The 23,292-nt window shown below is 40.0% G+C and overlaps 1 protein-coding gene across 6 annotated transcripts in view; it reads left to right on the top strand.

The window, feature by feature from the left end:
• Nucleotides 1–23,292, top strand: part of KIF13A (kinesin family member 13A) — a 390,994-nt gene that overhangs the window by 235,679 nt on the left and 132,023 nt on the right. For all 6 annotated transcript variants that reach the window (XR_008402581.1, XM_053714782.1, XM_053714779.1 and 3 more), the window contains exons 5-6: nt 5,613–5,705; nt 5,850–6,030. Coding sequence is in view for 5 of the 6 variants with exons in the window: in XM_053714782.1 (XP_053570757.1) it covers nt 5,613–5,705; nt 5,850–6,030 (274 nt within the window). In the remaining variant the exon portion in view is untranslated. The remainder of the gene's footprint in view (nt 1–5,612; nt 5,706–5,849; nt 6,031–23,292) is intronic.

Genomic DNA, 23,292 nt, shown 5'->3' with positions numbered 1-23,292 from the left:
GCGACTTATGGTCAAGTATTTTGGATATCATAAATAATATAGAACAATGCAGCCACTGTAAAAATGTACAGTTCCTGCTGTGTATTGTGCTCGCTAAACATGGCTTACCCAGATGCAATACTATCGCTGGTGTGTGAATGTGAACTGCTTCTGTGATAGGGTGCGAGAATTATTAAACTCCAAGATGGCGGCGTGCAGTGTGAAGATTCAGAGCTTTGCTAACCAGCACTTGTAGAGCTGCAAGCACTAAAGGAAAAACAATTGCATGTTGAGTAAGGTTGCCACCTCGGCCATGTTTTCCTGGACACATGACTTACACATGGTGTAGGATGTGCAGAGAGGAACATGTATTGTGTTTCTGGACAGCACTATTCATGTTCCTCCCTACACACCCTGCAGCATGTGTAACTCATAAGTGTCCAGGATAACATGGCCGAGGTGGCAACCCTAGTTGTAGCACCAGAGACTGCTTATGTTTGTGGCTCTCATACTGTGGCCTCTATTTATCAAAGGGCTTGCGGACCTGATCCGACAGTGCAGATCAGGTCTGCAAGACCTCGCTAAATGCGGAGAGCAATACGCTCTCCGCATTTAACATTGCATCAGCAGCTCACAAGAGCTGCTGGTGCAACGCCGCCCCCTGTTGACTCGCGGCCAATCGGCCGCCAGCAGGGAGGTGTCAATCAACCCAATCGTACTCGATCAGGTTGATTTCCGGCGATTCCTGTCCGCCTGCTCAGAGCAGGCGGACAGGGTTATGGAGCAGTGGTCTTTAGACCGCTGCTTCATAACTTGTGTTTCTGGCTAGTCTGAAGACTCGCCAGAAACACGGCCCTTCAAGCTCCATACAGAGCTTGATAAATATGGGCCTATAACTGAACGCTTTCCTGCTACTTGTATAACATTGTAAAGCAACCCTAATGTTGAGTAGGAATCATGATATTGTAGTTGTATCTAGCAGTTTAATGTGCCTTTAATTATCCTATATATAATACACCTTGAGGTGCCTTTTCTCTCTTTAGTCCAAGAAAATTGTTTGTGACGAGAGCTCACAATTTAAGACTGGTGGAAAGAAGATTTAATCTTCAGCAACGTAAATGTTTTTTCACTGTAAGAGCAATCAAATTGTGGAACTCATTACCTAAGGAGGTAGTAAATACCAATACCTTAGTTATATTTAAAAATGGCTCAAATACATTTCTGGCTAGAAACAGAATTCCGGGATATGATTGCTTCTGTTAAATGGGTCACATTTTTAATGGGATTCATTTAAGCTCAAGTGGAGCTTTTATTCTAAGTATATAAAAGGGACATCTTCTATTATCAAATGGGCTTAGTTCTTATGTTATTCTTTGTTGAAGATATACCTAGGTAGGTAGCGTGCATATGCCTGAAGCACTACGTGACAGGAAATAGTGCTGCCATTTAGTGTTCTTATTAATATATAACATTGTTGCAAAATCGCTGCCGTAGAGTGCTGCAGACACATGCAAACTCCTAAGCTTACATTCCTGCTTTTTAACAAAGGATAACAAGAAAACAAAGAAACTTATAATAGAAGTAAATTGGAAAAAAAATTAAAATTGTGTGCTCTATCTGAATTATGAAATAATTTTTGGGGCTTTATGTCCCTTTAAGATTTGTATAGGTTAAACGAGATGGACTTTTTTTCAGCCTCATCTACTGTGTTACTATATGCAGGGATCCCTGCTTGTTTGGAGAGTGCTGATGAAGGTGTACGTTGGATTGAAAATTTCTAATACAGCCTGAGAGTTTATTGGGACTGTGAGCATCTCTTACTAGTGCCCCTTTAAAATAATGTTTTGTATTCTTTTTTTTTTACAATTACAATAGAATACAATTTAAAAGACAGTGTACTCAGGCACACAGCTGCTATGAGTTAATTGTATTTAATGTATCCGCACACCATTTCAAATGCAGTGAGCTTCCTCTACATCATCCCTCATTGTGAAGTTCCTTTCTTCTGCTGGCTGCTGTTTACATAACATTTCTATATTCAGTACTGTAGTATTGAAATCTCCAGTATATAAGGTGGCTTCAACAGGCAAAAACATATATTTCAAATAACAAAATAAGTTTAAAGGAGTAATTTGTAAACAATTTAACCCTTTCACTACAGGGGTTTGGAAAAAAAAACTTGCCCAAAATACCATTATTTTTTTTGCTATCACTCCATTTAAACAGAAATAGAATCTTGTTTTTTTTTTTTTATTTACCTATCAAAACTATCTATCTATCTATATATATATATATATATATATATATATATATATTTTTTTTTTTTTTTTAAGTAGACAACCCAAGGTATTGATCTAGGCCCATTTTGGTATACTTCATGCAATCAAATAAAAAAAAAATGGTACTTTTTCACAAACTTTGGGATGTTCACAGAAATTTACATACGGCTTGTGCAATCATGGCACAAATGTTTGTAAAAGTTTCTCTGGGATCCCCTTTGTTCAGAAATAGCAAATGGCATTTCCATTGAATTTTTGTAATTAGAAGGCCGCTAATTGCAGCTGCGCACCACACTCCCTGGCAGTGAAGGGGTTAATTAGGTAGCTTAAAAGTGTAATTTTAGCTTTAGTGTTAGAGATTAGACTCCCACCTGAGACTTCACTCCCCCTGATCCATACCTGATCCCCCCCAAACAGCTCTCTTCCCTCCCGTACCCCTTCCTGGTAACACCCATGTTAGGTACTGGCAGGCAGTTTGCCAGTATGAAAATATAAGGCTTTTTTTATATTAAATATTTTTTTTATTAATTTTTATATTTTCTGAAGTGTAGGATCCCCCCTTACCCCCCCCCCCCCCCAAACAGCTCTCTAAACCTCACCCCTATAACTATTAGCTGGCATCTTAAGTACTGGCAGCTGTCTTCCAGTACCTATAAACTGCCTTTTAAAAAAATATATATACATTTTCTGTAGGGTAGTGTCCCCCCACCTGCAATCTTTAGTTAGGGTCCCTACACTCCCAGATCCCCTTTTCTGTAGTGTAGCTGCCCCATCCCTCCCTGTCCCTTTATTTTATTTTTCTGTAGTGTAGGGCCCTCCCACTTCCTTCCGCTCCCTCCGGCCACCCCCGCTGTACTGCCCACCGCCTCCTGCCCACACCTCCTGTCGGCACCAACAGTGTCACCGTCTGTAACGATCAGGCCTCTGCCCTCATATGGAGGTGGAACACCGATCACGCTCCGGCTCCATATGCGGTAGATGCCTGAAGCTTCAGGAGCTCCAGCTCTCGGCTGTAACTTAGCAGTGTAGGATCCCCCCTTACCTCACCCCTATAACTATTACCTGTCATCTTAGGTACTGGCAGCTGTCTGCCAGTACCTATAAACTGCCTTTTTAAAAAAAATATATATTCTTTTAGTATTTATGTACATATTTTCTATAGGGTAGTGTCCCCCCCACCTACGATCTTTAGTTAGGGTCCCTACACCCCCAGATCCCCTTTTCTGTAGTGTAGCTGCCCCATCCCTCCCTGTCTTCAGGAGCTCCAGCTCTCGGCTGTAACTTAACAGCCAAGAGTGCTGGAGCTTCCTGAAGTGAAGACGTATATATACGTCTTGTAGTACGATAGGCAAAGTACTGCAAGATGTATATATATGTCCTTTTGGGTGAAGGGGTTAATACACTCCAGCAGGTAAAATTGACCATTAGGAAAACTTTAAAGGGGAGACATGGCCCTTAAATGAGACATTCTAATGCAGAATTACAAGTCTTAATCCAGGGTTCTTCAAACCACAGGTCAGGACCCATTACTGGGTGGCAACACCATGTTTACTGAGTTGCTACTTGTGTCTGTGTGTGTGTTGTAGGAGAGTGTGTGTGTGTTGTAGGAGAGTGTGTGTGTGTGTGTTGTGTGTGTTGTAGTAGAGTGTGTATGGTGCATGTGTGTTGTAGGAGACTGTGTGTGGTGCTTGTGTGTATGAGAGTGTGTGTGCTGTATGAGAGAGTATGTGTGCTGTATAAAAGAGTGTGTGTGTGTGCTGTATGAGTTTGTGTGGTGTGTGTGTTGTATGAGAGAGTGTGTGTGCTGTATAAAAGAGTGTGTGTGTGTGCTGTATGTGTTTGTGTGGTGTGTGTGTTGTATGAGAGAGTGTTTATGTTGTATAAAAGAGTGTGTGTGTGTGCTGTATGAGTTTGTGTGATGTGAGCGTGTGTTGAATGAGAATGTGTGTGTTATTACACATTTTAGTCACTTTGCCAAGAATTGCAGCTATCTTGTATATTATTTCAGAAATTTTCAGACCAAGCATAAACATAGGCTCACAAAGGTATGTGGTATCATGGTTCTGGGTCAAAAAGTTTGAAGAACACTGTCTTAATCCATTATCATGTAATTTTTTTGTGTTACTGACCCCATATATGTATGTGTTCAACCTCCTGCATATAATTTTAATAAAATAATAAAAATGCTACTTAATGTTAATAAGTAATGGCATTTGACTAAGAGAAAATATGATTATTGTTATTTGAAAATTAAATGTGCCCTCTGTTTAACATATGCTACAATTGCTGCCTTGCAATATGATAATAAACTTAAATGGATTGGATATCACATACAATTTTAAACAACTTTCCAATTTACTTCTGTCTTTAATTTTGCTAGGTGAGCTCAAGAGCGTGCACATGTCCTTAGCCAATACAACAATGTTTATTTCACTGTTATACATAGTAACAAACACTGCTGCCATACAATGTTACAGGCACACTACAGCAGAAGTTTGCAACTATGTATAAAATTGCTATACACATTGTTGCAAACCCTGCTGCCAGATGGCTAAGGACACGTGCATACTCCTGAGCTCACCTAGGATTACTCTTTAACAAACGATACCAAGAGAACTCAGCAAAATTGATGACAGAAGTAAATAGTTTTTTTGTTTAAAATTGCATGTTCTGTCTGAATCATAAACATTTCATTTTGACTGTTGAGGTAACTCCTTCCTGACCGGGCTTATTTGTCTACATCGGAACAAAGTTCTGATGTAAACAAATAAGTTAAAATTGAAATCAATCAATCGTTTATGCGATGGCATGATTTCAATGATGGGATTGGGTCTGGGGGAGTGCCTTTGGCGTTTGGCACGCCCTCCAGCCCACTATCCCATTTACCAGGCTGCAATGGCTTCAGGACAGTCAAATGGCAAGGACGTTCCATTCCATCCTAACGGCGCTAAAGCCCAGCGCAGTTAGGACGGCATGAAACATCCTAATGGCAGGAAAGAGTTCACTTAAAAACTTGCATTTATAATTATATCCTCTATAAACTATATATGTTGCCCCCCTCATAAAATGTTATTGTAAAACTGCATACAATTAGAATTCTATATGCTGGTAACCACTATGTGCAGGGGTCAGAGATGAACTGTGTCCCATCAACATTTCAACTCGGAAGAGAGAAGGAAATAATAAATCTCTTTCAGTGGCCACAGCTGGCAAGAGACAGAAGAAAGAATAACTTTGCTACTCTTACTGCGTCTTCATTTTTCTATTCCTCCTGTAATATTTTATTACATATCACTGGAATTTGCAAGTAAATCTTCTTTTTAATTTTTCTTTTTCTCTCCTATTCTTTTCAAGGTCAAGAATCAGTGTTTAAGTGCCTTGGTGACGGACTCCTTGATAATGCTTTTCAGGGATACAATGCTTGCATTTTTGCATATGGGCAAACAGGTAAAAGACATTTATATTATGCTACATGAAACATCATTTGTTCACTCTTCTTTTTATCTGTCTAAATTGTTGTTGGATTTATTTATTTTTATTTTCATTTGATTGATGTTGTTGTGTTAGATTTCTTGCTATTATCCTCTGCAGGTTCAGGAAAATCTTTCTCCATGATGGGAACTGCAGATCAGCCAGGCCTTATCCCACGTCTCTGCTGTTCTCTGTTTCATAGAGCTTCTAAGGAGGAAAATGACACTCAGACCTTCAAAGTTGAAGTGTCCTATATGGAAATTTACAATGAGAAGGTCAGAGATCTATTGGACCCTAAAGGGTAGGTGTATGATATTCTGGGACTCTCAAATGTAAAAATAGCAGAGCAAAGCTCTCCTGCCATTAATAGGCACCTTCTGGTTTAGATATATCACTGACAGCACATTGTATATACATAATGTATTTTTATACTGGGAATGGATTAAGGAGTCTTATTTCTTTTCTTTTTTGAATGGACATGAAAGTCCATTATGTGTTCCTTTATACTTGCTTAATTGCATATTTCTTATTTTTAACTTTTTCAACTCTGCTAAAAAGGACTGAATAATCATATATCTAAGGCTGAATGTTATGCAACTATCAACAAGTCAAATTAAATTGTTTCAACATTAGGGGGCATATTTATCAAACTCCGTATGGAGGTTGATGCCCCTTGTTTCCGGCGAGCCTGAAGTTTCCATAACTTGTCCGCCTGCTCTATAACTTGTCCACATGCTCTGAGGCCACGGACAGAAATCAACCCGATCAAATACAATTGGGTTTATTGACACCCCCTGGGATTGGCCACGAATCTGCAGGGGGCAGCAATGCACCAGCAGTTTAATAATAGTGGCATCTAAACTTACACAAAATTTGTTAAACATCTTTCCAATTTACTTCTATTGTCAAATGTACTTCATTCTCTTCGTATCCTTTGTAGAAGGAGCAGCAATTCTTTTCTTGCTGCTAGCTGAACACATCAGGTAAATGTGCAGCCACCAATCAGCAGATAGCTCCCTATGCATTGCTGCTCCAGAAGCTACCTGGGTATGCTTTTCAATAAAAGACACCAAAAGAACAAAACTATTTTTGGGTTTCATGTCCATTTAAAGAAAGGGAACAAAATGTATAATCTCTCAGTATTAAATTATTTAATCTAGAGTAGAAGAATTTTCACATTTTATATATTTCCTATTTAGGGAAACTGCTTTCATATTTTTCAGTTAATATTGTGCATCTTCAGACTAAATTATATTTGTTTTGAACCATTAAAGGGACAGTCTACAATAGAATTGATATTGTTTTAAAAGATAGATAATCCCTTTATTACTCATTCCCCAGTTTTGCACAACCAACACAGTTCTATTAATATACTTTTTACCTCTGTGATTATCTTGTATCTAAGAATCTTCTTACAGCCCTCTACATGAATTTTTATTTATTATCTATTGACTTGCAATTTAGCCAATTAGTGCTGTGTTGTGCTGACCCTTTTTAAACAATACAAATTTTAGTGTTGACTGTCAGAGGCGTAACTAGAAACCACAGGGCCCACACATAAAAAAAAATTGTGAATCAGATTACATGTCTGCAAAAGGAGTTACCCTGTGCCCACAGTCTGTGAGATGGTCTGACCCCCTATTACTGTATATAGTGACACTGTTTAACCCACCAGTACTGTATATAGTGAGTCAGTGACACAGTCTGTAATCTGCCGGTGAGATGGCTGGCCTGACCATACCCGCCCCAGTACTTTATAAAGTGACCACAGTAGTCTGTGACATGGTCCAGCCCCCCCGTACTGTTTATAGTGGTACTGTATAGTGACACTGTTTACCCCCCTGCCCTTCCCCATGCTGTAGTAACAAGGTCTGTAATTTGCTGGTTCCACAAGCATACACACACAAATACATGCATAAATACACACACAGTCACATACATTCATACACACATACACACACACACATGCATAAATACATACACAGTCACATACATACACACGCAAATACATGCATAAATACACACACAGTCACATACATTCATACACACATACACACACACACATGCATAAATACATACACAGTCACATACATACACACGCACATACATGCATAAATACACACACAGTCACATACATTCATACACACACACACACACACATAAACACCAATGGGTAAAACACAAAGACTAACCCCTGTAGTCAGAGACACTAGTGAAGCATCATGTCACACTCACATGATATCAGTGCAGGCAGTGGCAGGTCAACGTTTTTTATTGCAACATTTTTTTAATTTTTTTTTTTTAAAGCTGGGCCCCCACCCTAGTGGGCCCAGTCGCAATTGCGACTTCTGCACCCCCTGTAGTTTCGCCCCTGTTGACTGTCCCTTTAAAGGATTTTTAGCTATATTTTAACACTTTTGTAATGTTTTCTCTCATTATACTTTTTGTGTATACAGCACTTTTAATTAGAAGAAGAGAGCAAATCTTTGCAAAAAAAAAAATCTGGGACAAAACTCCTGTTTGTTCAATAACATGTTGAGAAATCTATGAAAAGCTTGCATGAGTAACACTGCTGTAGAGGGGGATGTGTAATACGTAATGGGACAATGTAGATCATGAAGACTGCACATGGCAGAAAGACTTACTGTAATTGTGCATGTTGATTACACAAGGTGACATTTTTAGCAGATCTAAATGATGGACATGTTGCTATGCTTGTGGTACATAACGGAAAGTGTGATGTAATATTAAAGTGACAGTGTACTGTAAAATTGGTTTCTCCTTAAAGGGACAGTATACACCAATTTTCATATAACTGCATGTTTTAGACACTGCTACAAAAAAAAAGAATATGCACAGATGCTAATCTAAAAATACAGTATAAAGCTTTTAAAATACTTACTTAGAAGCTCCTAGTTTAGCACTTTTGATGAAGTTAGGCTGGGACATCCAGTGAAAGGGGCTGATAAAACAGGAACAACAGACACTCCCCCCTTCCCTGCATATGAAAAGACGTATTTTACAATGAAGAGCCACAGGATTCTGTAGACATCAGTATACATCTAAAACTTTGGGGCTTATTTAGGAGTCTGAAAACCAGCACAATGTTATTTATAAATAAGCAAAACTATACATTGTTACAGAAGCACTCCCAGATAGAATCATCTACAAAACATTTATGCAAAGAAAAATCTAGTGCACAATATCCCTTTAAGTTCACAAATGTTCAGTATAGGTGGAGATACAATAGGCAAAGTCAGCTATTTCAAATGAGAATATAAAGGTGAAGGAGCAATTTGTAAATAATTTAATACCCTCCAGTAGGTAAAATGGATAATTGGGAATACATTAAATAGGAGAAAATATAAGAGTACACTGTCCCTTTAAATGCAGATTTTAATGCTGGTTCTGGTTGAAACTGTGATACGCTTACTAAATGGGAGATCTGGAGTTGTTTTTGTGTGTGAATTGTAAGCAAACTTGGGAACTTTTCAACTGAGCTGATTCTAAGTCTCATGAAAACATTTGGCTTTCCACCCTCTTGTTGTTACATATACAGAGGAAACAAGTAAGAATGTGGAATTTCTCCATAGTGATTCCATGTTCACCAGCCAATAAATAATAGAGTAATGAACTACAACATCCATAATGCACTGCAAATAGTATTAATTATGAGCAGTTACTGCTAAACTTGTAGTTTTCTCTATAGAACTGTGATCAGCTTAGTTAAAATTATATAGCATAGCAATTAGTACAATGAAGTGATATCACACAAAAATAAATCTGTCCTTTATAGATTTACAATTATGTTTCTAATTTAACAGAACCTTTATCTATTGCCTTGAGAGTTAAAGGGACAGGAAACAAAACATGTCTGCAACATATGATAAACATTCCTATATGTACATAATTAAAAAGTAAATATAAAGGCTCCCATTTATCAAGCCTGCAGCCGAAAGTTAGAAAGCTGCGCACATCACCACGGATATGTTTGCCCCGGGGTGATTGACAACCTCCTACTTGTGCGCCATTTGGCTAGGGTGAACCAGGGGTGGCATTGCACAAGCAAACGCTTGTATAATGTTAAATACGGGCAACGTATAGTTGCAAACACTGACTGTCCAGAAGTTAATAAATGCCAGTCAAAGCATTTTTGTAACGCTCCCAGACTCCTCTCTTTAACCCTTTTTTATTTTTATTTAACTTATTATAAGCAGGCGGTACTAACAACCCCACTAGACTCTAAGCAGAGCATATTACCGCTTCTTTACATTGAGGATTAGCAAGCTGTTGGATGGCTGGCGCATATGCATTAGACTACTCATCCATCACACCAAAGTACACAGTAAATGACATTGCCATTCACAAGCATTCCAGTCACCTCTACTCAGTATGTGCCTGTGATATTATGGCAGAAAGTCTTTTCCTAATACAAGGCTCACAGATGCACATACATTTGACATTTTCCACTAAATACACCTAAACAAATGCTTTTTGAATGTGGGTCGACCCTACACTGCATGGGTGCACAGATAACAGTAGTATGGAAAATAGTACATTTAATACTTTTAATTCATTCTCCCCATGATACTTGCTCATGACATAGTTTATGTCCTTTTAAATTCCTTATAATTTATAAAACGGACTTCCAGTTTTCTTACTATCCAGGCCTGCTCTTTTTACGTCTTTCTTCCTCTGTTCTCTACGTTAGCTTCATGTAAGCTGGCAAATCAATTTCATGGTTCACTTTGTGATTTGAAAAGCTTTACATAGCTATGGTGCAGCTAGTGACAGGAGATCATGGTAGTTTGCATTAAAACTCATAGCCTTTGGTCATTACATTTAGAGCTAGATTACAAGTGGCGCGCAAACTGTTTCGTGCAAGCGATATAGGGTTTATTTCGGCTATTTGCGTGTTTGGTAAGTAGTACTCGTATTACAACTTGAAAGTAAATGCGAATACGTGAGTGCAATCGCAGTTTACACTAAAATGATTACAGTGACCGCAGAGCTCTGGTTAACTGTTATGCGAGACAAAAAAGTGTCATAAAATACATTGAAACATAAAGTTACACTCAATATAACACTATCTAATAAAAAAATATTTAAAAAAAAATTGCACAAAAAAGATATAAGGACTCACGGATATGAGATCTCAGGTGCAAAGGCAAGCAAAGGGCTTTAAAGTAGAGATACATACATATACATGTCTTAATATGTATATGTGTGTATGTATATATATATGTTTATATTTGTGTACATATGTATTTACAGCTATATATACACATATAAACACTTAGGGGCCTATCTATCAAGCTGTGTATGGAGCATGAAGCCCTGTGTTTCTGGCGAGCCCTCAGGCTCGCCAGAAACACCAGTTATGAATCAGCAGTCTAAAGACCGCTGCTCCATAACCTGTCCACCTGCTCTGAGGAGGCAGACAGACATCGCCGCAATTCAACCCGATCGAATACGATCGTGTTGATTGACACCCCCCTGCTAGTGGCCGCAAATCTGCAGGGGGCGGCGTTGCACCAACAGTTCACAAGAGCTGCTGGTGCAATGCTGAATGCGGAGAGCGTATTGCTCTCCGCATTCAGCGAGGTCTGTCGGACATGATCCGCAATGTTGGATAATGTCCGACAGGCCTTTCATAAATAGGCCCCTTAGATACATACGTATACATACCTATATATAATCATCTATATAAATATAGCTATAGATATATATTTTACCAAAAACCCATCAGATATTTATAGAATGTATTTATGGATGAATATAATATATTCTGCTTTGTAAAGAACATTGGAATGGGAAATATTAATATTTTCATGTTGGTTTAGTGCATTTGAGAAAATGCGATCGGCTTTGTACGCAAGTAGGGTTTTTTCTCTTGTTAAGTGTATCCAGTCCACGGATCATCCATTACTTATGGGATAATCTCCTTCCCAACAGGAAGTTGCAAGAGGATCACCCACAGCAGAGCTGCTATATAGCTCCTCCCCTCACTGTCATACCCAGTCATTCTCTTGCAACTCTCAACTAAGATGGAGGTCGTAAGAGGACTGTGGTGTTTTATACTTAGTTTATTTCTTCAATCAAAAGTTTGTTATTTTTAAATGGTACCGGAGTGTACTGTTTATCTCAGGCAGTATTTGGAAGAAGAATCTGCCTGCGTTTTCTATGATCTTAGCAGAAGTAACTAAGATCCTTTGCTGTTCTCACATATTCTGAGGAGTGAGGTAACTTCAGAGGGGGAATAGCGTGCAGGTTTTCCTGCAATAAGGTATGTGCAGCTAAAATATTTTTCTAGGGATGGAATTTGCTAGAAAATGCTGCCGATACCGGATTAATGTAAGTAAAGCCTTAAATGCAGTGATAGCGACTGGTATCAGGCTTATTAATAGAGATACATACTCTTATAAAAGTGTATTTTAAAATCTTTGCTGGCATGTTTAATCGTTTTTTATATATGTTTGGTGATAAAACTTATTGGGGCCTAGTTTTTTCCACATGGCTGGCTTGAATTTTGCCTAGAAACAGTTTCCTGAAGCTTTCCACTGTTGCAATATGAGTGGGAAGGGCCTATTTTAGTGCTTTTCTGTGCAGCTAAAAATACTGACAGAGACATTCAGCTTCCCTCTGCATGATACAGGACATCTCTGAAGGGCTCAAAAAGGCTTCAAAGTCGTGTTTGAGGAGGGTAACAATCACAGTAGACTGTGGCAGTTGTTGTGACTGTGTTTAAAAAACGTTTTTATCATTTATTATTCTGTTTTTGTTATTAAGGGGTTAATCATCCATTTGCAAGTGGGTGCAATGCTCTGCTGACTTGTTACATACACTGTAAAAATTTTGTTAGTGTAACTGCCTTTTATCACTGTTATTTCAAATTTTGTCAAAATTTGTTTCTCTTAAAGGCACAGTAACGTTTTTTATATTGCTTGTTAACTTGCTTTAAAGTGTTTTCCAAGCTTGCTAGTCTCATTGCTAGTCTGTACAAACATGTCTGAAACAGAGGATACTTGTTCATTATGTTTAAAAGCCATGGTGGAGCCCCATAGGAGAATGTGTACTAAATGTATTGATTTCACCTTAAACAGTAAAGATCAGTCTTTATCTATAAAAGAATTATCACCAGAGGGTTCTGTCAAGGGGGAAGTTATGCCGACTAACTCTCCCCACGTGTCAGACCCTTCGCCTCCCGCTCAGGGGACACACGCTAATATGGCGCCAATTACATCAGGGACGCCCATAGCGATTACCTTGCAGGACATGGCTGCAATCATGAATAATACCCTGTCAGAGGTATTATCTAGATTGCCTGAATTAAGAGGCAAGCGTGATAGCTCTGGGGTTAGGAGAGATACAGAGCGCGCAAATGCTGTAAGAGCCATGTCTGATACTGCGTCACAGTATGCAGAACATGAGGACGGAGAGCTTCATTCTGTGGGTGACATCTCTGACTCGGGGAAACCTGATTCAGAGATTTCTAATTTTAAATTTAAGCTTGAGAACCTCCGTGTATTGCTTGGGGAGGTATTAGCTGCTCTGAATGACTGTAACACAGTTGCAATTCCAGAGAAATTGTGTAGGCTGGATAGATACTATGCGGTGCCGGTGTGTACTGACGTTTTTCCTATACCTAAAAGGCTTACAGAAATTATTAGCAAGGAGTGGGATAGACCCGGTGTGCCCTTTTCCCCACCTCCTATATTTAGAAAAATGTTTCCAATAGACGCCACTACACGGGACTTATGGCAGACGGTCCCTAAGGTGGAGGGAGCAGTTTCTACTTTAGCAAAGTGTACCACTATCCCGGTTGAGGACAGTTGTGCTTTTTCAGATCCAATGGATAAAAAATTAGAGGGTTACCTTAAGAAAATGTTTATTCAACAAGGTTTTATTTTGCAGCCCCTTGCATGCATTGCGCCTGTCACTGCTGCGGCGGCATTCTGGTTTGAGGCCCTGGAAGAGGCCATCCATACAGCTCCATTGGAGGAAATTATTGACAAGCTTAGAACGCTTAAGCTAGCTAACTCATTTGTTTCTGATGCCATTGTTCATTTGACTAAACTAACGGCTAAGAATTCCGGATTCGCCATCCAGGCGCGTAGGGCGCTATGGCTTAAATCCTGGTCAGCTGACGTGACTTCAAAGTCTAAGTTACTCAACATTCCTTTCAAGGGGCAGACCTTATTCAGGCCTGGCTTGAAGGAAATTATTGCTGACATTACTGGAGGCAAGGGTCATACCCTTCCTCAGGACAGGGCCAAATCAAAGGCCAAACAGTCTAATTTTCGTGCCTTTCGAAATTTCAAGGCAGGAGCAGCATCAACTTCCTCCGCTTCAAAACAAGAGGGAACTGTTGCTCATTCCAGACAGGCCTGGAAACCTAACCAGTCCTGGAACAAGGGCAAGCAGGCCAGAAAACCTGCTGCTGCCCCCAAGACAGCATGAAGGAACGGCCCCCTATCCGGAAATGGATCTAGTGGGGGGCAGACTTTCTCTCTTCGCCCAGGCGTGGGCAAGAGATGTTCAGGATCCCTGGGCGTTGGAGATCATATCTCAGGGATATCTTCTGGACTTCAAAGCTTCTCCTCCACAAGGGAGATTTCATCTTTCAAGGTTATCAGAAAACCAGATAAAGAAAGAGGCATTCCTAAGCTGTGTGCAAGACCTCCTAGTAATGGGAGTGATCCATCCAGTTCCACGGACGGAACAGGGACAGGGGTTTTATTCAAATCTGTTTGTGGTTCCCAAGAAAGAGGGAACCTTCAGACCAATCTTGGATCTAAAGATCTTAAACAAATTCCTCAGAGTTCCATCATTCAAAATGGAAACTATTCGGACCATCCTACCCATGATCCAAGAGGGTCAGTACATGACCACAGTGGACTTAAAGGATGCCTACCTTCACATACCGATTCACAAAGATCATCATCGGTTCCTAAGGTTTGCCTTTCTAGACAGGCATTACCAATTTGTAGCTCTTCCCTTCGGGTTGGCCACAGCCCAGAGAATCTTTACAAAGGTTCTGGGCTCACTTCTGGCGGTTCTAAGACCGCGAGGCATAGCGGTGGCTCCGTATCCAGACGACATCCTGATACAGGCGTCAAGCTTTCAAATTGCCAAGTCTCATACAGAGATAGTTCTGGCATTTCTGAGGTCGCATGGGTGGAAAGTGAACGTGGAAAAGAGTTCTCTATCACCACTCACAAGAGTCTCCTTCCTAGGGACTCTTATAGATTCTGTAGAGATGAAAATTTACCTGACGGAGTCCAGGTTATCAAAACTTCTAAATGGTTGCCGTGTCCTTCATTCCATTCCACGTCCGTCAGTGGCTCAGTGCATGGAAGTAATCGGCTTAATGGTAGCGGCAATGGACATAGTGCCATTTGCGCGCCTGCATCTCAGACCGCTGCAATTATGCATGCTAAGTCAGTGGAATGGGGATTACTCAGATTTGTCCCCTCTACTAAATCTGGTTCAAGAGACCAGAGATTCTCTTCTCTGGTGGCTATCTCGGGTCCATCTGTCCATGGGTATGACCTTTCGCAGGCCAGATTGGACGATTGTAACAACAGATGCCAGCCTTCTAGGTTGGGGCGCAGTCTGGAACTCCCTGAAGGCTCAGGGATCGTGGACTCAGGAGGAGAAACTACTCCCAATAAATATTCTGGAGTTAAGAGCAATATTCAATGCTCTTCTAGCTTGGCCTCAGTTAGCAACCCTGAGGTTCATCAGATTTCAGTCGGACAACATCACAACTGTGGCTTACATCAACCATCAAGGGGGAACCAGGAGTTCCCTAGCGATGTTAGAAGTCTCAAAGATAATTTGCTGGGCAGAGTCTCACTCTTGCCATCTGTCAGCGATCCGCATCCCAGGCGTAGAGAACTGGGAGGCGGATTTTCTAAGTCGTCAGACTTTTCATCCGGGGGAGTGGGAACTCCATCCGGAGGTGTTTGCTCAACTGATCCATCGTTGGGGCAAACCAGAACTGGATCTCATGGCGTCTCGCCAGAACGCCAAGCTTCCTTGTTACGGATCGAGGTCCAGGGACCCGGGAGCGACACTGATAGATGCTCTAGCAGCTCCTTGGTTCTTCAACCTGGCTTGTGTGTTTCCACCGTTTCCTCTGCTCCCTCAACTGATTGCCAAAATCAAGCAGGAGAGAGCATTGGTGATTCTGATAGCGCCTGCGTGGCCACGCAGGACCTGGTATGCAGACCTAGTGGACATGTCATCCTTTCCACCATGGACTCTGCCTCTGAGGCAGGACCTTCTAATACAAGGTCCTTTCAATCATCCAAATCTAATTTCTCTGAGACTGACTGCATGGAGATTGAACGCTTGATCCTATCAAGGCGTGGCTTTTCCGAGTCAGTCATTGATACCTTAATACAGGCACGAAAGCCTGTCACCAGTAAAATCTACCATAAGATATGGCATAAATATCTTTATTGGTGTGAATCCAAGAATTACTCATGGAGTAAGGTTAGGATTCCTAGGATATTGTCCTTTCTCCAAGAGGGTTTGGACAAAGGATTATCAGCTAGTTCTTTAAAAGGACAGATTTCTGCTCTGTCTATTCTTTTGCACAAGCGTCTGGCAGAAGTTCCAGACGTCCAGGCTTTTTGTCAGGCTTTGGTTAGAATTAAGCCTGTGTTTAAAACTGTTGCTCCCCCGTGGAGCTTAAACTTGGTTCTTAAAGTTCTTCAAGGAGTTCCGTTTGAACCCCTTCATTCCATTGATATTAAACTTTTATCTTGGAAAGTTCTGTTTTTGATGGCTATTTCCTCAGCTCCAAGAGTCTCTGAGCTATCTGCCTTACAATGTGATTCTCCTTATCTGATTTTTCATGCAGATAAGGTAGTTCTGCGTACCAAACCTGGGTTTTTACCTAAGGTGGTTTCTAACAAGAATATCAATCAAGTGATTGTTGTTCCATCATTGTGTCCTAATCCTTCTTCGAAGAAGGAACGTCTCTTACATAATCTGGACGTAGTCCGTGCCTTGAAGTTTTACTTACAAGCTACTAAAGATTTTCGCCAAACATCTTCCCTGTTTGTCGTTTACTCTGGACAGAGGAGAGGTCAAAAAGCTTCGGCAACCTCTCTTTCCTTTTGGCTTCGGAGCATAATTCGCTTAGCCTATGAGACTGCTGGACAGCAGCCCCCTGAAAGGTTTACAGCTCATTCTACTAGAGCTGTGGCTTCCACCTGGGCCTTTTAAAATGAGGCCTCTGTTGAACAGATTTGCAAGGCTGCGACTTGGTCTTCGCTTCACACCTTTTCAAAATTTTACAAATTTGATACTTTTGCTTCTTCGGAGGCTCTTTTTGGGAGAAAGGTTCTTCAGGCAGTGGTTCCTTCCGTTTAATCCTGCCTTGTCCCTCCCATCATCCGTGTACTTTAGCTTTGGTATTGGTATCCCATAAGTAATGGATGATCCGTGGACTGGATACACTTAACAAGAGAAAACATAATTTATGCTTACCTGATAAATTTATTTCTCTTGTAGTGTATCCAGTCCACGGCCCGCCCTGTCCTTTCAAGGCAGGTCTAAATTTTAATTAAACTACAGTCACCACTGCACCCTATGGTTTCTCCTTTCTCGTCTTGTTTCGGTCGAATGACTGGATATGGCAGTGAGGGGAGGAGCTATATAGCAGCTCTGCTGTGGGTGATCCTCTTGCAACTTCCTGTTGGGAAGGAGAATATCCCATAAGTAATGGATGATCCGTGGACTGGATACACTACAAGAGAAATAAATTTATCAGGTAAGCATAAATTATGTTTTTTAACTTTTCTTGCTCCATTGACTTCTATGGGGGAATGACGTTAAGGCTTTTTGCGTCCGTAAGGGTAGCGCTTGAGGCTTCTGATGAGGGCGTAAGCCAAAACGCGTCAAGCCCTTTGTCTGACACTTGCAAGTGTGTATTTTAACCTGTGTCCATGCTGCTTATTGTGTTCAATAAAGTGGGTTTTATCCTGAAGCACCTCACTCAAAGTTTTTTTCTAGCGCTTGTGCAAAACCTTTTTACTTTCAAAAGGCTTGTGGCGTAGTTAAAGGGAAAGTCAACACCAGAATTTTTGTTGTTTAAAAAGAAAGATAATCCCTTTATTACCCATTCCCTAGTTTTGCATAACCAACACTGTTATAGAAATAAACTTTTTACCTCTGTGATTACCTTGTATCTAAGCCTCTGCAGACTGCCCCCTTATTTCAGTTCTTTTGACAGACATGCATTTTAGCCAATCAGTGCTGGCTCCAGGGTAACTTCATGTGCATGAGCTCAATGTTATCTATATGAAACTCATGAACTAATGCCCTCTAGTGGTCAAAATGCATTCAGATTAGAGGCAGTTTTCAATGTCTAAGAAATTGGCATATGAACCGCCTAGAATTAGCTTTCAACTAAGAATACGAAGAGAACAAAGCAAAATTGGTGATAAAAGTAAATTGGAAAGTTATTTAAAATTACATTCCTTATTTAAATCATGAAAGTTTTATTTGGACTTGACTGTCCCTTTAACTCACGAGCGGGAGCACAAAATGCCACTCCACTCGTAACCTTAACCTTTGTTTAAACATTAGTACATAACTACATAAATAAAAAAGCAATATGTTCAGTAGTTTTGAAAATGTGAATATTCACGTTTTACTTTCAAAAATGACAATAAGTGAAGTGACTGTCTTCTCTGCAGTTGAGGGATAAATACTGACATAAACAATACTTTTTTGCCATAATTTTCTTTTTGTAGCAGCACTGTACGTTGTATGCTTGTCTATTGCCGTTTGTGTTAATAGTGTACAAAAGTGACATAGAACTTAAAATGAAATCCCAAGAGAAATGTTTAATTATACAAATAACATTTATTAATTATTCTGCTTGCTTTTATTGTTGTTTACCTCTGCAAATTGTTTTCCACTCCCCCGAGGAAGTACAATGTGGATTTAGGTTCTCTAATAATGATTAAAAAGGCACATTTAGTGTTCTTCCATTCTGGAGCTGACACTGTGCGAGTTAAACACATACTCCACTGTTATTAATAGTTTAATTATACCATGTTCTTGCACATTAGTGCCACTAGCAGAAAAAATGCTGTACAAATTGTACTTTCTACATCATTAAATAAAAGTGCATTGTCTCGTTTTGCTTATTTCAGCTTTGTTCCCTAAGAAACATTTTTTTCTATCCTTTTATTACAAAATAAACCAAGCTAACCCCTAATAAGCAATATGTTTAATTCTTTCCTAACTGAGCAGTGGAAGACTTAGGGGGGTAGTTATCAAGCCGTCTACTTTTCTGGCTTCGCCGGCCCAATACGTCCGCCTAAGCTCGCCTACCTTCGCCGCCGCGGACCTTGAATACGTTCGCCTAAGTTATCAAATAAAGCTGTCAAAAAGCCGCGGGGCGATGAGCAGCGGACTGTGACAGTTATCACTCATCCGATCTCGCTGCCCTTCGGCTTTTTCCCAGCTTTATTGCTAGCCTGTCACTAAGCACTCACACTAAACTACACTGTTCTACCCCCTATACCGGCGCCCCCGGAGCCCCCCGCAACTAAATAAAGTTACTAACCCCTAAACCACCGCTCCTAGACCCCGCCGCAACTCTTATAAATGTATTAACCCCTAAACCGCCGCTCCTAGACCCCGCCGCAAGTCTTATAAATGTATTAACCCCTAAACCGCCGCTCCCGGACACCGCTGCCACCTACAGTATACCTAGTAACCCCTATCCTGCCCCCCCTACACCGTAGCCACCTATAATAAATTTATTAACCCCTATCCTGCCCCCCACTACGCCGCCGCCACTGTAATAAAATTATTAACCCCTAAACCTAAGTCTAACCCTAACCCTAACGCCCCCCTAACTTAAATATTAATTAAATAAATCTAAATAAATTAACTCTTATTAACTAAATGAATCCTATTTAAAATTAAATACTTACCTTTAAAATAAACCCTAATATAGCTACAATATAAATAATAATTATATTCTAGCTATCTTAGGATTTATATTTATTTTACAGGTAACTTTCAATTTATTTTAACCATGTCCAATAACTATTAAATAGTTATTAACTATTTAATAGCTTACCTAGCTAAAATAAAGAGAAATGTACCTGTGAAATAAATCCTAACCTAAGTTACAATTACACCTAACACTACACTATACTTTAATAAATTATTCCTATTTAAAAATAAATACTTACCTGTAAAATAAACCCTAAGATAGCTACAATGTAATTAATAATTATATTAAAGCTATCTTAGGATTTATATTTATTTTACAGGTAACTTTGTATTTATTTTAGCTAGTTAGAATAGTTATTAAATAGTTATTAACTATTTAATAACTACCTAGCTAAAAGAAATACAAAATTACCTGTAAAATAAATCCTAACCTAAGTTACAATTAAACCTAATACTACACTATCATTAAATTAACTAAATAAACTACCTACAAATAACTACAATTAAATACAATTACATAAACTAACTAAAGTACAAAAAATAAAAAAAGCTAAGTTACAAAAAATAAAAAAATAAGTTACAAACATGTTAAAAATATTACAACAATTTTAAGCTACTTACACCTAATCTAAGCCCCCTAATAAAATAACAAACCCCCCCAAAATAAAAAAAATCCCTACCCTATTCTAAATTAAATAAATTTCAAAGCTCTTTTACCTTACCAGCCCTTAAAAGGGCCATTTGTGGGGGCATGCCCCAAAAAGTTCAGCTCTTTTGCCTGTAAAAGAAAAATACAACCCCCCCCAACATTAAAACCCACCACCCACATACCCCTAATCTAACCCAAACCCCCCTTACAAAAACCTAACACTAATCCCCTGAAGATCATCCTACCTTGAGTCGTCTTCACTCAGCCGAGCCACTGATGGAACTGAAGAGGACATCCGGAGCGGAAGAAGTTAATCCTCCAAGCGCCGCTGAAGAAATCTTCCATCCGATGAAGTCATCATCCAGGCGGCGCTGAAGAAGTCTTCGATCCGGCCGATGTCATCTTCAAAGAGGCGCTGAAGAGGTCTTCTATCCGGGCGAAGTCATCTTCCAAGCCGGGTCTTGAATCTTCCTTCCGCCGACGTGGAACCACCTTCTTCACCGACGTACTACGATGAATGACGGCTCCTTTAAGGGACGTCATCCAAGATGGCGTCCCCTCAATTCCGATTGGCTGATAGGATTCTATCAGCCAATCGGAATTAAGGTAGGAAAATCTGATTGGCTGATGGAATCAGCCAATCAGATTCAAGTTCAATCCGATTGGCTGATCCAATCAGCCAATCAGATTGAGCTCGCATTCTATTGGCTGATCGGAACAGCCAATAGAATGCGAGCTCAATCTGATTGGCTGATTCCATCAGCCAATCAGATTTTTCCTACCTTAATTCCGATTGGCTGATAGAATCCTATCAGCCAATCGGAATTGAGGGGACGCCATCTTGGATGACGTCCCTTAAAGGAGCCGTCATTCGTCGTAGTCCGTCGGTGAAGAAGGTGGTTCCGCGTCGGCGGAAGGAAGATTCAAGACCCGGCTTGGAAGATGACTTCGCCCGGATAGAAGACCTCTTCAGCGCCTCTTTGAAGATGACATCGGCCGGATCGAAGACTTCTTCAGCGCCGCCTGGATGATGACTTCATCGGATGGAAGATTTCTTCAGCGCCGCTTGGAGGATTAACTTCTTCCGCTCCGGATGTCCTCTTCAGTTCCATCGGTGGCTCGGCTGAGTGAAGACGACTCAAGGTAGGATGATCTTCAGGGGATTAGTGTTAGGTTTTTGTAAGGGGGGTTTGGGTTAGATTAGGGGTATGTGGGTGGTGGGTTTTAATGTTGGGGGGGGTTGTATTTTTCTTTTACAGGCAAAAGAGCTGAACTTTTTGGGGCATGCCCCCACAAATGGCCCTTTTAAGGGCTGGTAAGGTAAAAGAGCTTTGAAATTTATTTAATTTAGAATAGGGTAGGGAATTTTTTTATTTTGGGGGGGTTTGTTATTTTATTAGGGGGCTTAGATTAGGTGTAAGTAGCTTAAAATTGTTGTAATATTTTTAACATGTTTGTAACTTATTTTTTTATTTTTTGTAACTTAGCTTTTTTTATTTTTTGTACTTTAGTTAGTTTATGTAATTGTATTTAATTGTAGTTATTTGTATGTAGTTTATTTAGTTAATTTAATGATAGTGTAGTATTAGGTTTAATTGTAACTTAGGTTAGGATTTATTTTACAGGTAATTTTGTATTTCTTTTAGCTAGGTAGTTATTAAATAGTTAATAACTATTTAATAACTATTCTAACTAGCTAAAATAAATACAAAGTTACCTGTAAAATAAATATAAATCCTAAGATAGCTAGAATATAATTATTATTTATATTGTAGCTATATTAGGGTTTATTTTAAAGGTAAGTATTTAGTTTTAAATAGGATTCATTTAGTTAATAAGAGTTAATTTATTTAGATTTATTTAATTAATATTTAAGTTAGGGGGGCGTTAGGCTTAGGGTTAGACTTAGGTTTAGGGGTTAATAATTTTATTACAGTGGCGGCGGCGTAGTGGGGGGCAGGATAGGGGTTAATAAATTTATTATAGGTGGCGACGGTGTAGGGGGGGCAGATTAGGGGTTAATAAATGTATTATAGGTGGCGACGGTGTAGGGGGGCAGGATAGGGGTTAATACATTTAATATAGGTTGCGGCGGGTTCAGGGAGCGGCGGGTTAGGGGTTAATACATTTATTATAGTTGCGGTGGGCTCCGGGAGCGGCGGTTTAGGGGTTAATATGTATAGAGTAGCTTGCGGTGGGCTCCGGGAGCGGCGGTTTAGGGGGTAATAACTTTATTTAGTTGCGGCGGTGTAGGGGGGGTCAGATTAGCGGTGTTTAGACTCGGGGTACATGTTAGGGTGTTAGGTGTAGACAGCTCCCATAGGAATCAATGGGATGTCTGTCAGCAGCGAACATGAACTTTCGCTATGGTCAGACTCCCATTGATTCCTATGGGATCCGCCGCCTCCAGGCTGGCGCTTGGAAAACCAGGTACGCTGGGCCGTAAAAGTGCCGAGCGTACCTGCTAGTTTTTTGATAACTAGCAAAAGTAGTGAGATTGTGCCGCACTTGTGTGCGGAACATCTGGAGTGACGTAAGAATCGATCTGTGTCGGACTGAGTCCGGCGGATCGAAGTTTACGTCACAAAATTCTACTTTTGCCGGTCTCGAGCCTTTGATAACTAAGGCGAATCAGCCGCGCCACAAATACGCTGCGGAGTTCCAGCGTATTTGAGGTTGACGGCTTGATAACTAGGCCCCCATAGCTCTGTTTTTTTTTTAATTTAATGCTGACCAGCTTCATTGCTATAATTAGTTTTGATGCATGTCATTTCTTGGCAGATACATGTAGGTATTTTTATATTTTAAATGGGACACCAGGAGTTATCACCTAGTTTTTAGCAGAAGATTGAGTTAGACAAATGTGTGACTGTATAAAAATAAATAAATTAAAAAAAAGACATCTGTATTTTTTGCAACTCAGCA

The sequence above is a fragment of the Bombina bombina genome, chromosome 5, assembly GCF_027579735.1.
Source record: "Bombina bombina isolate aBomBom1 chromosome 5, aBomBom1.pri, whole genome shotgun sequence".
In the NCBI taxonomy this organism is placed as follows: domain Eukaryota; kingdom Metazoa; phylum Chordata; class Amphibia; order Anura; family Bombinatoridae; genus Bombina; species Bombina bombina.
This window is presented reverse-complemented; position numbering and strand designations above follow the sequence as displayed.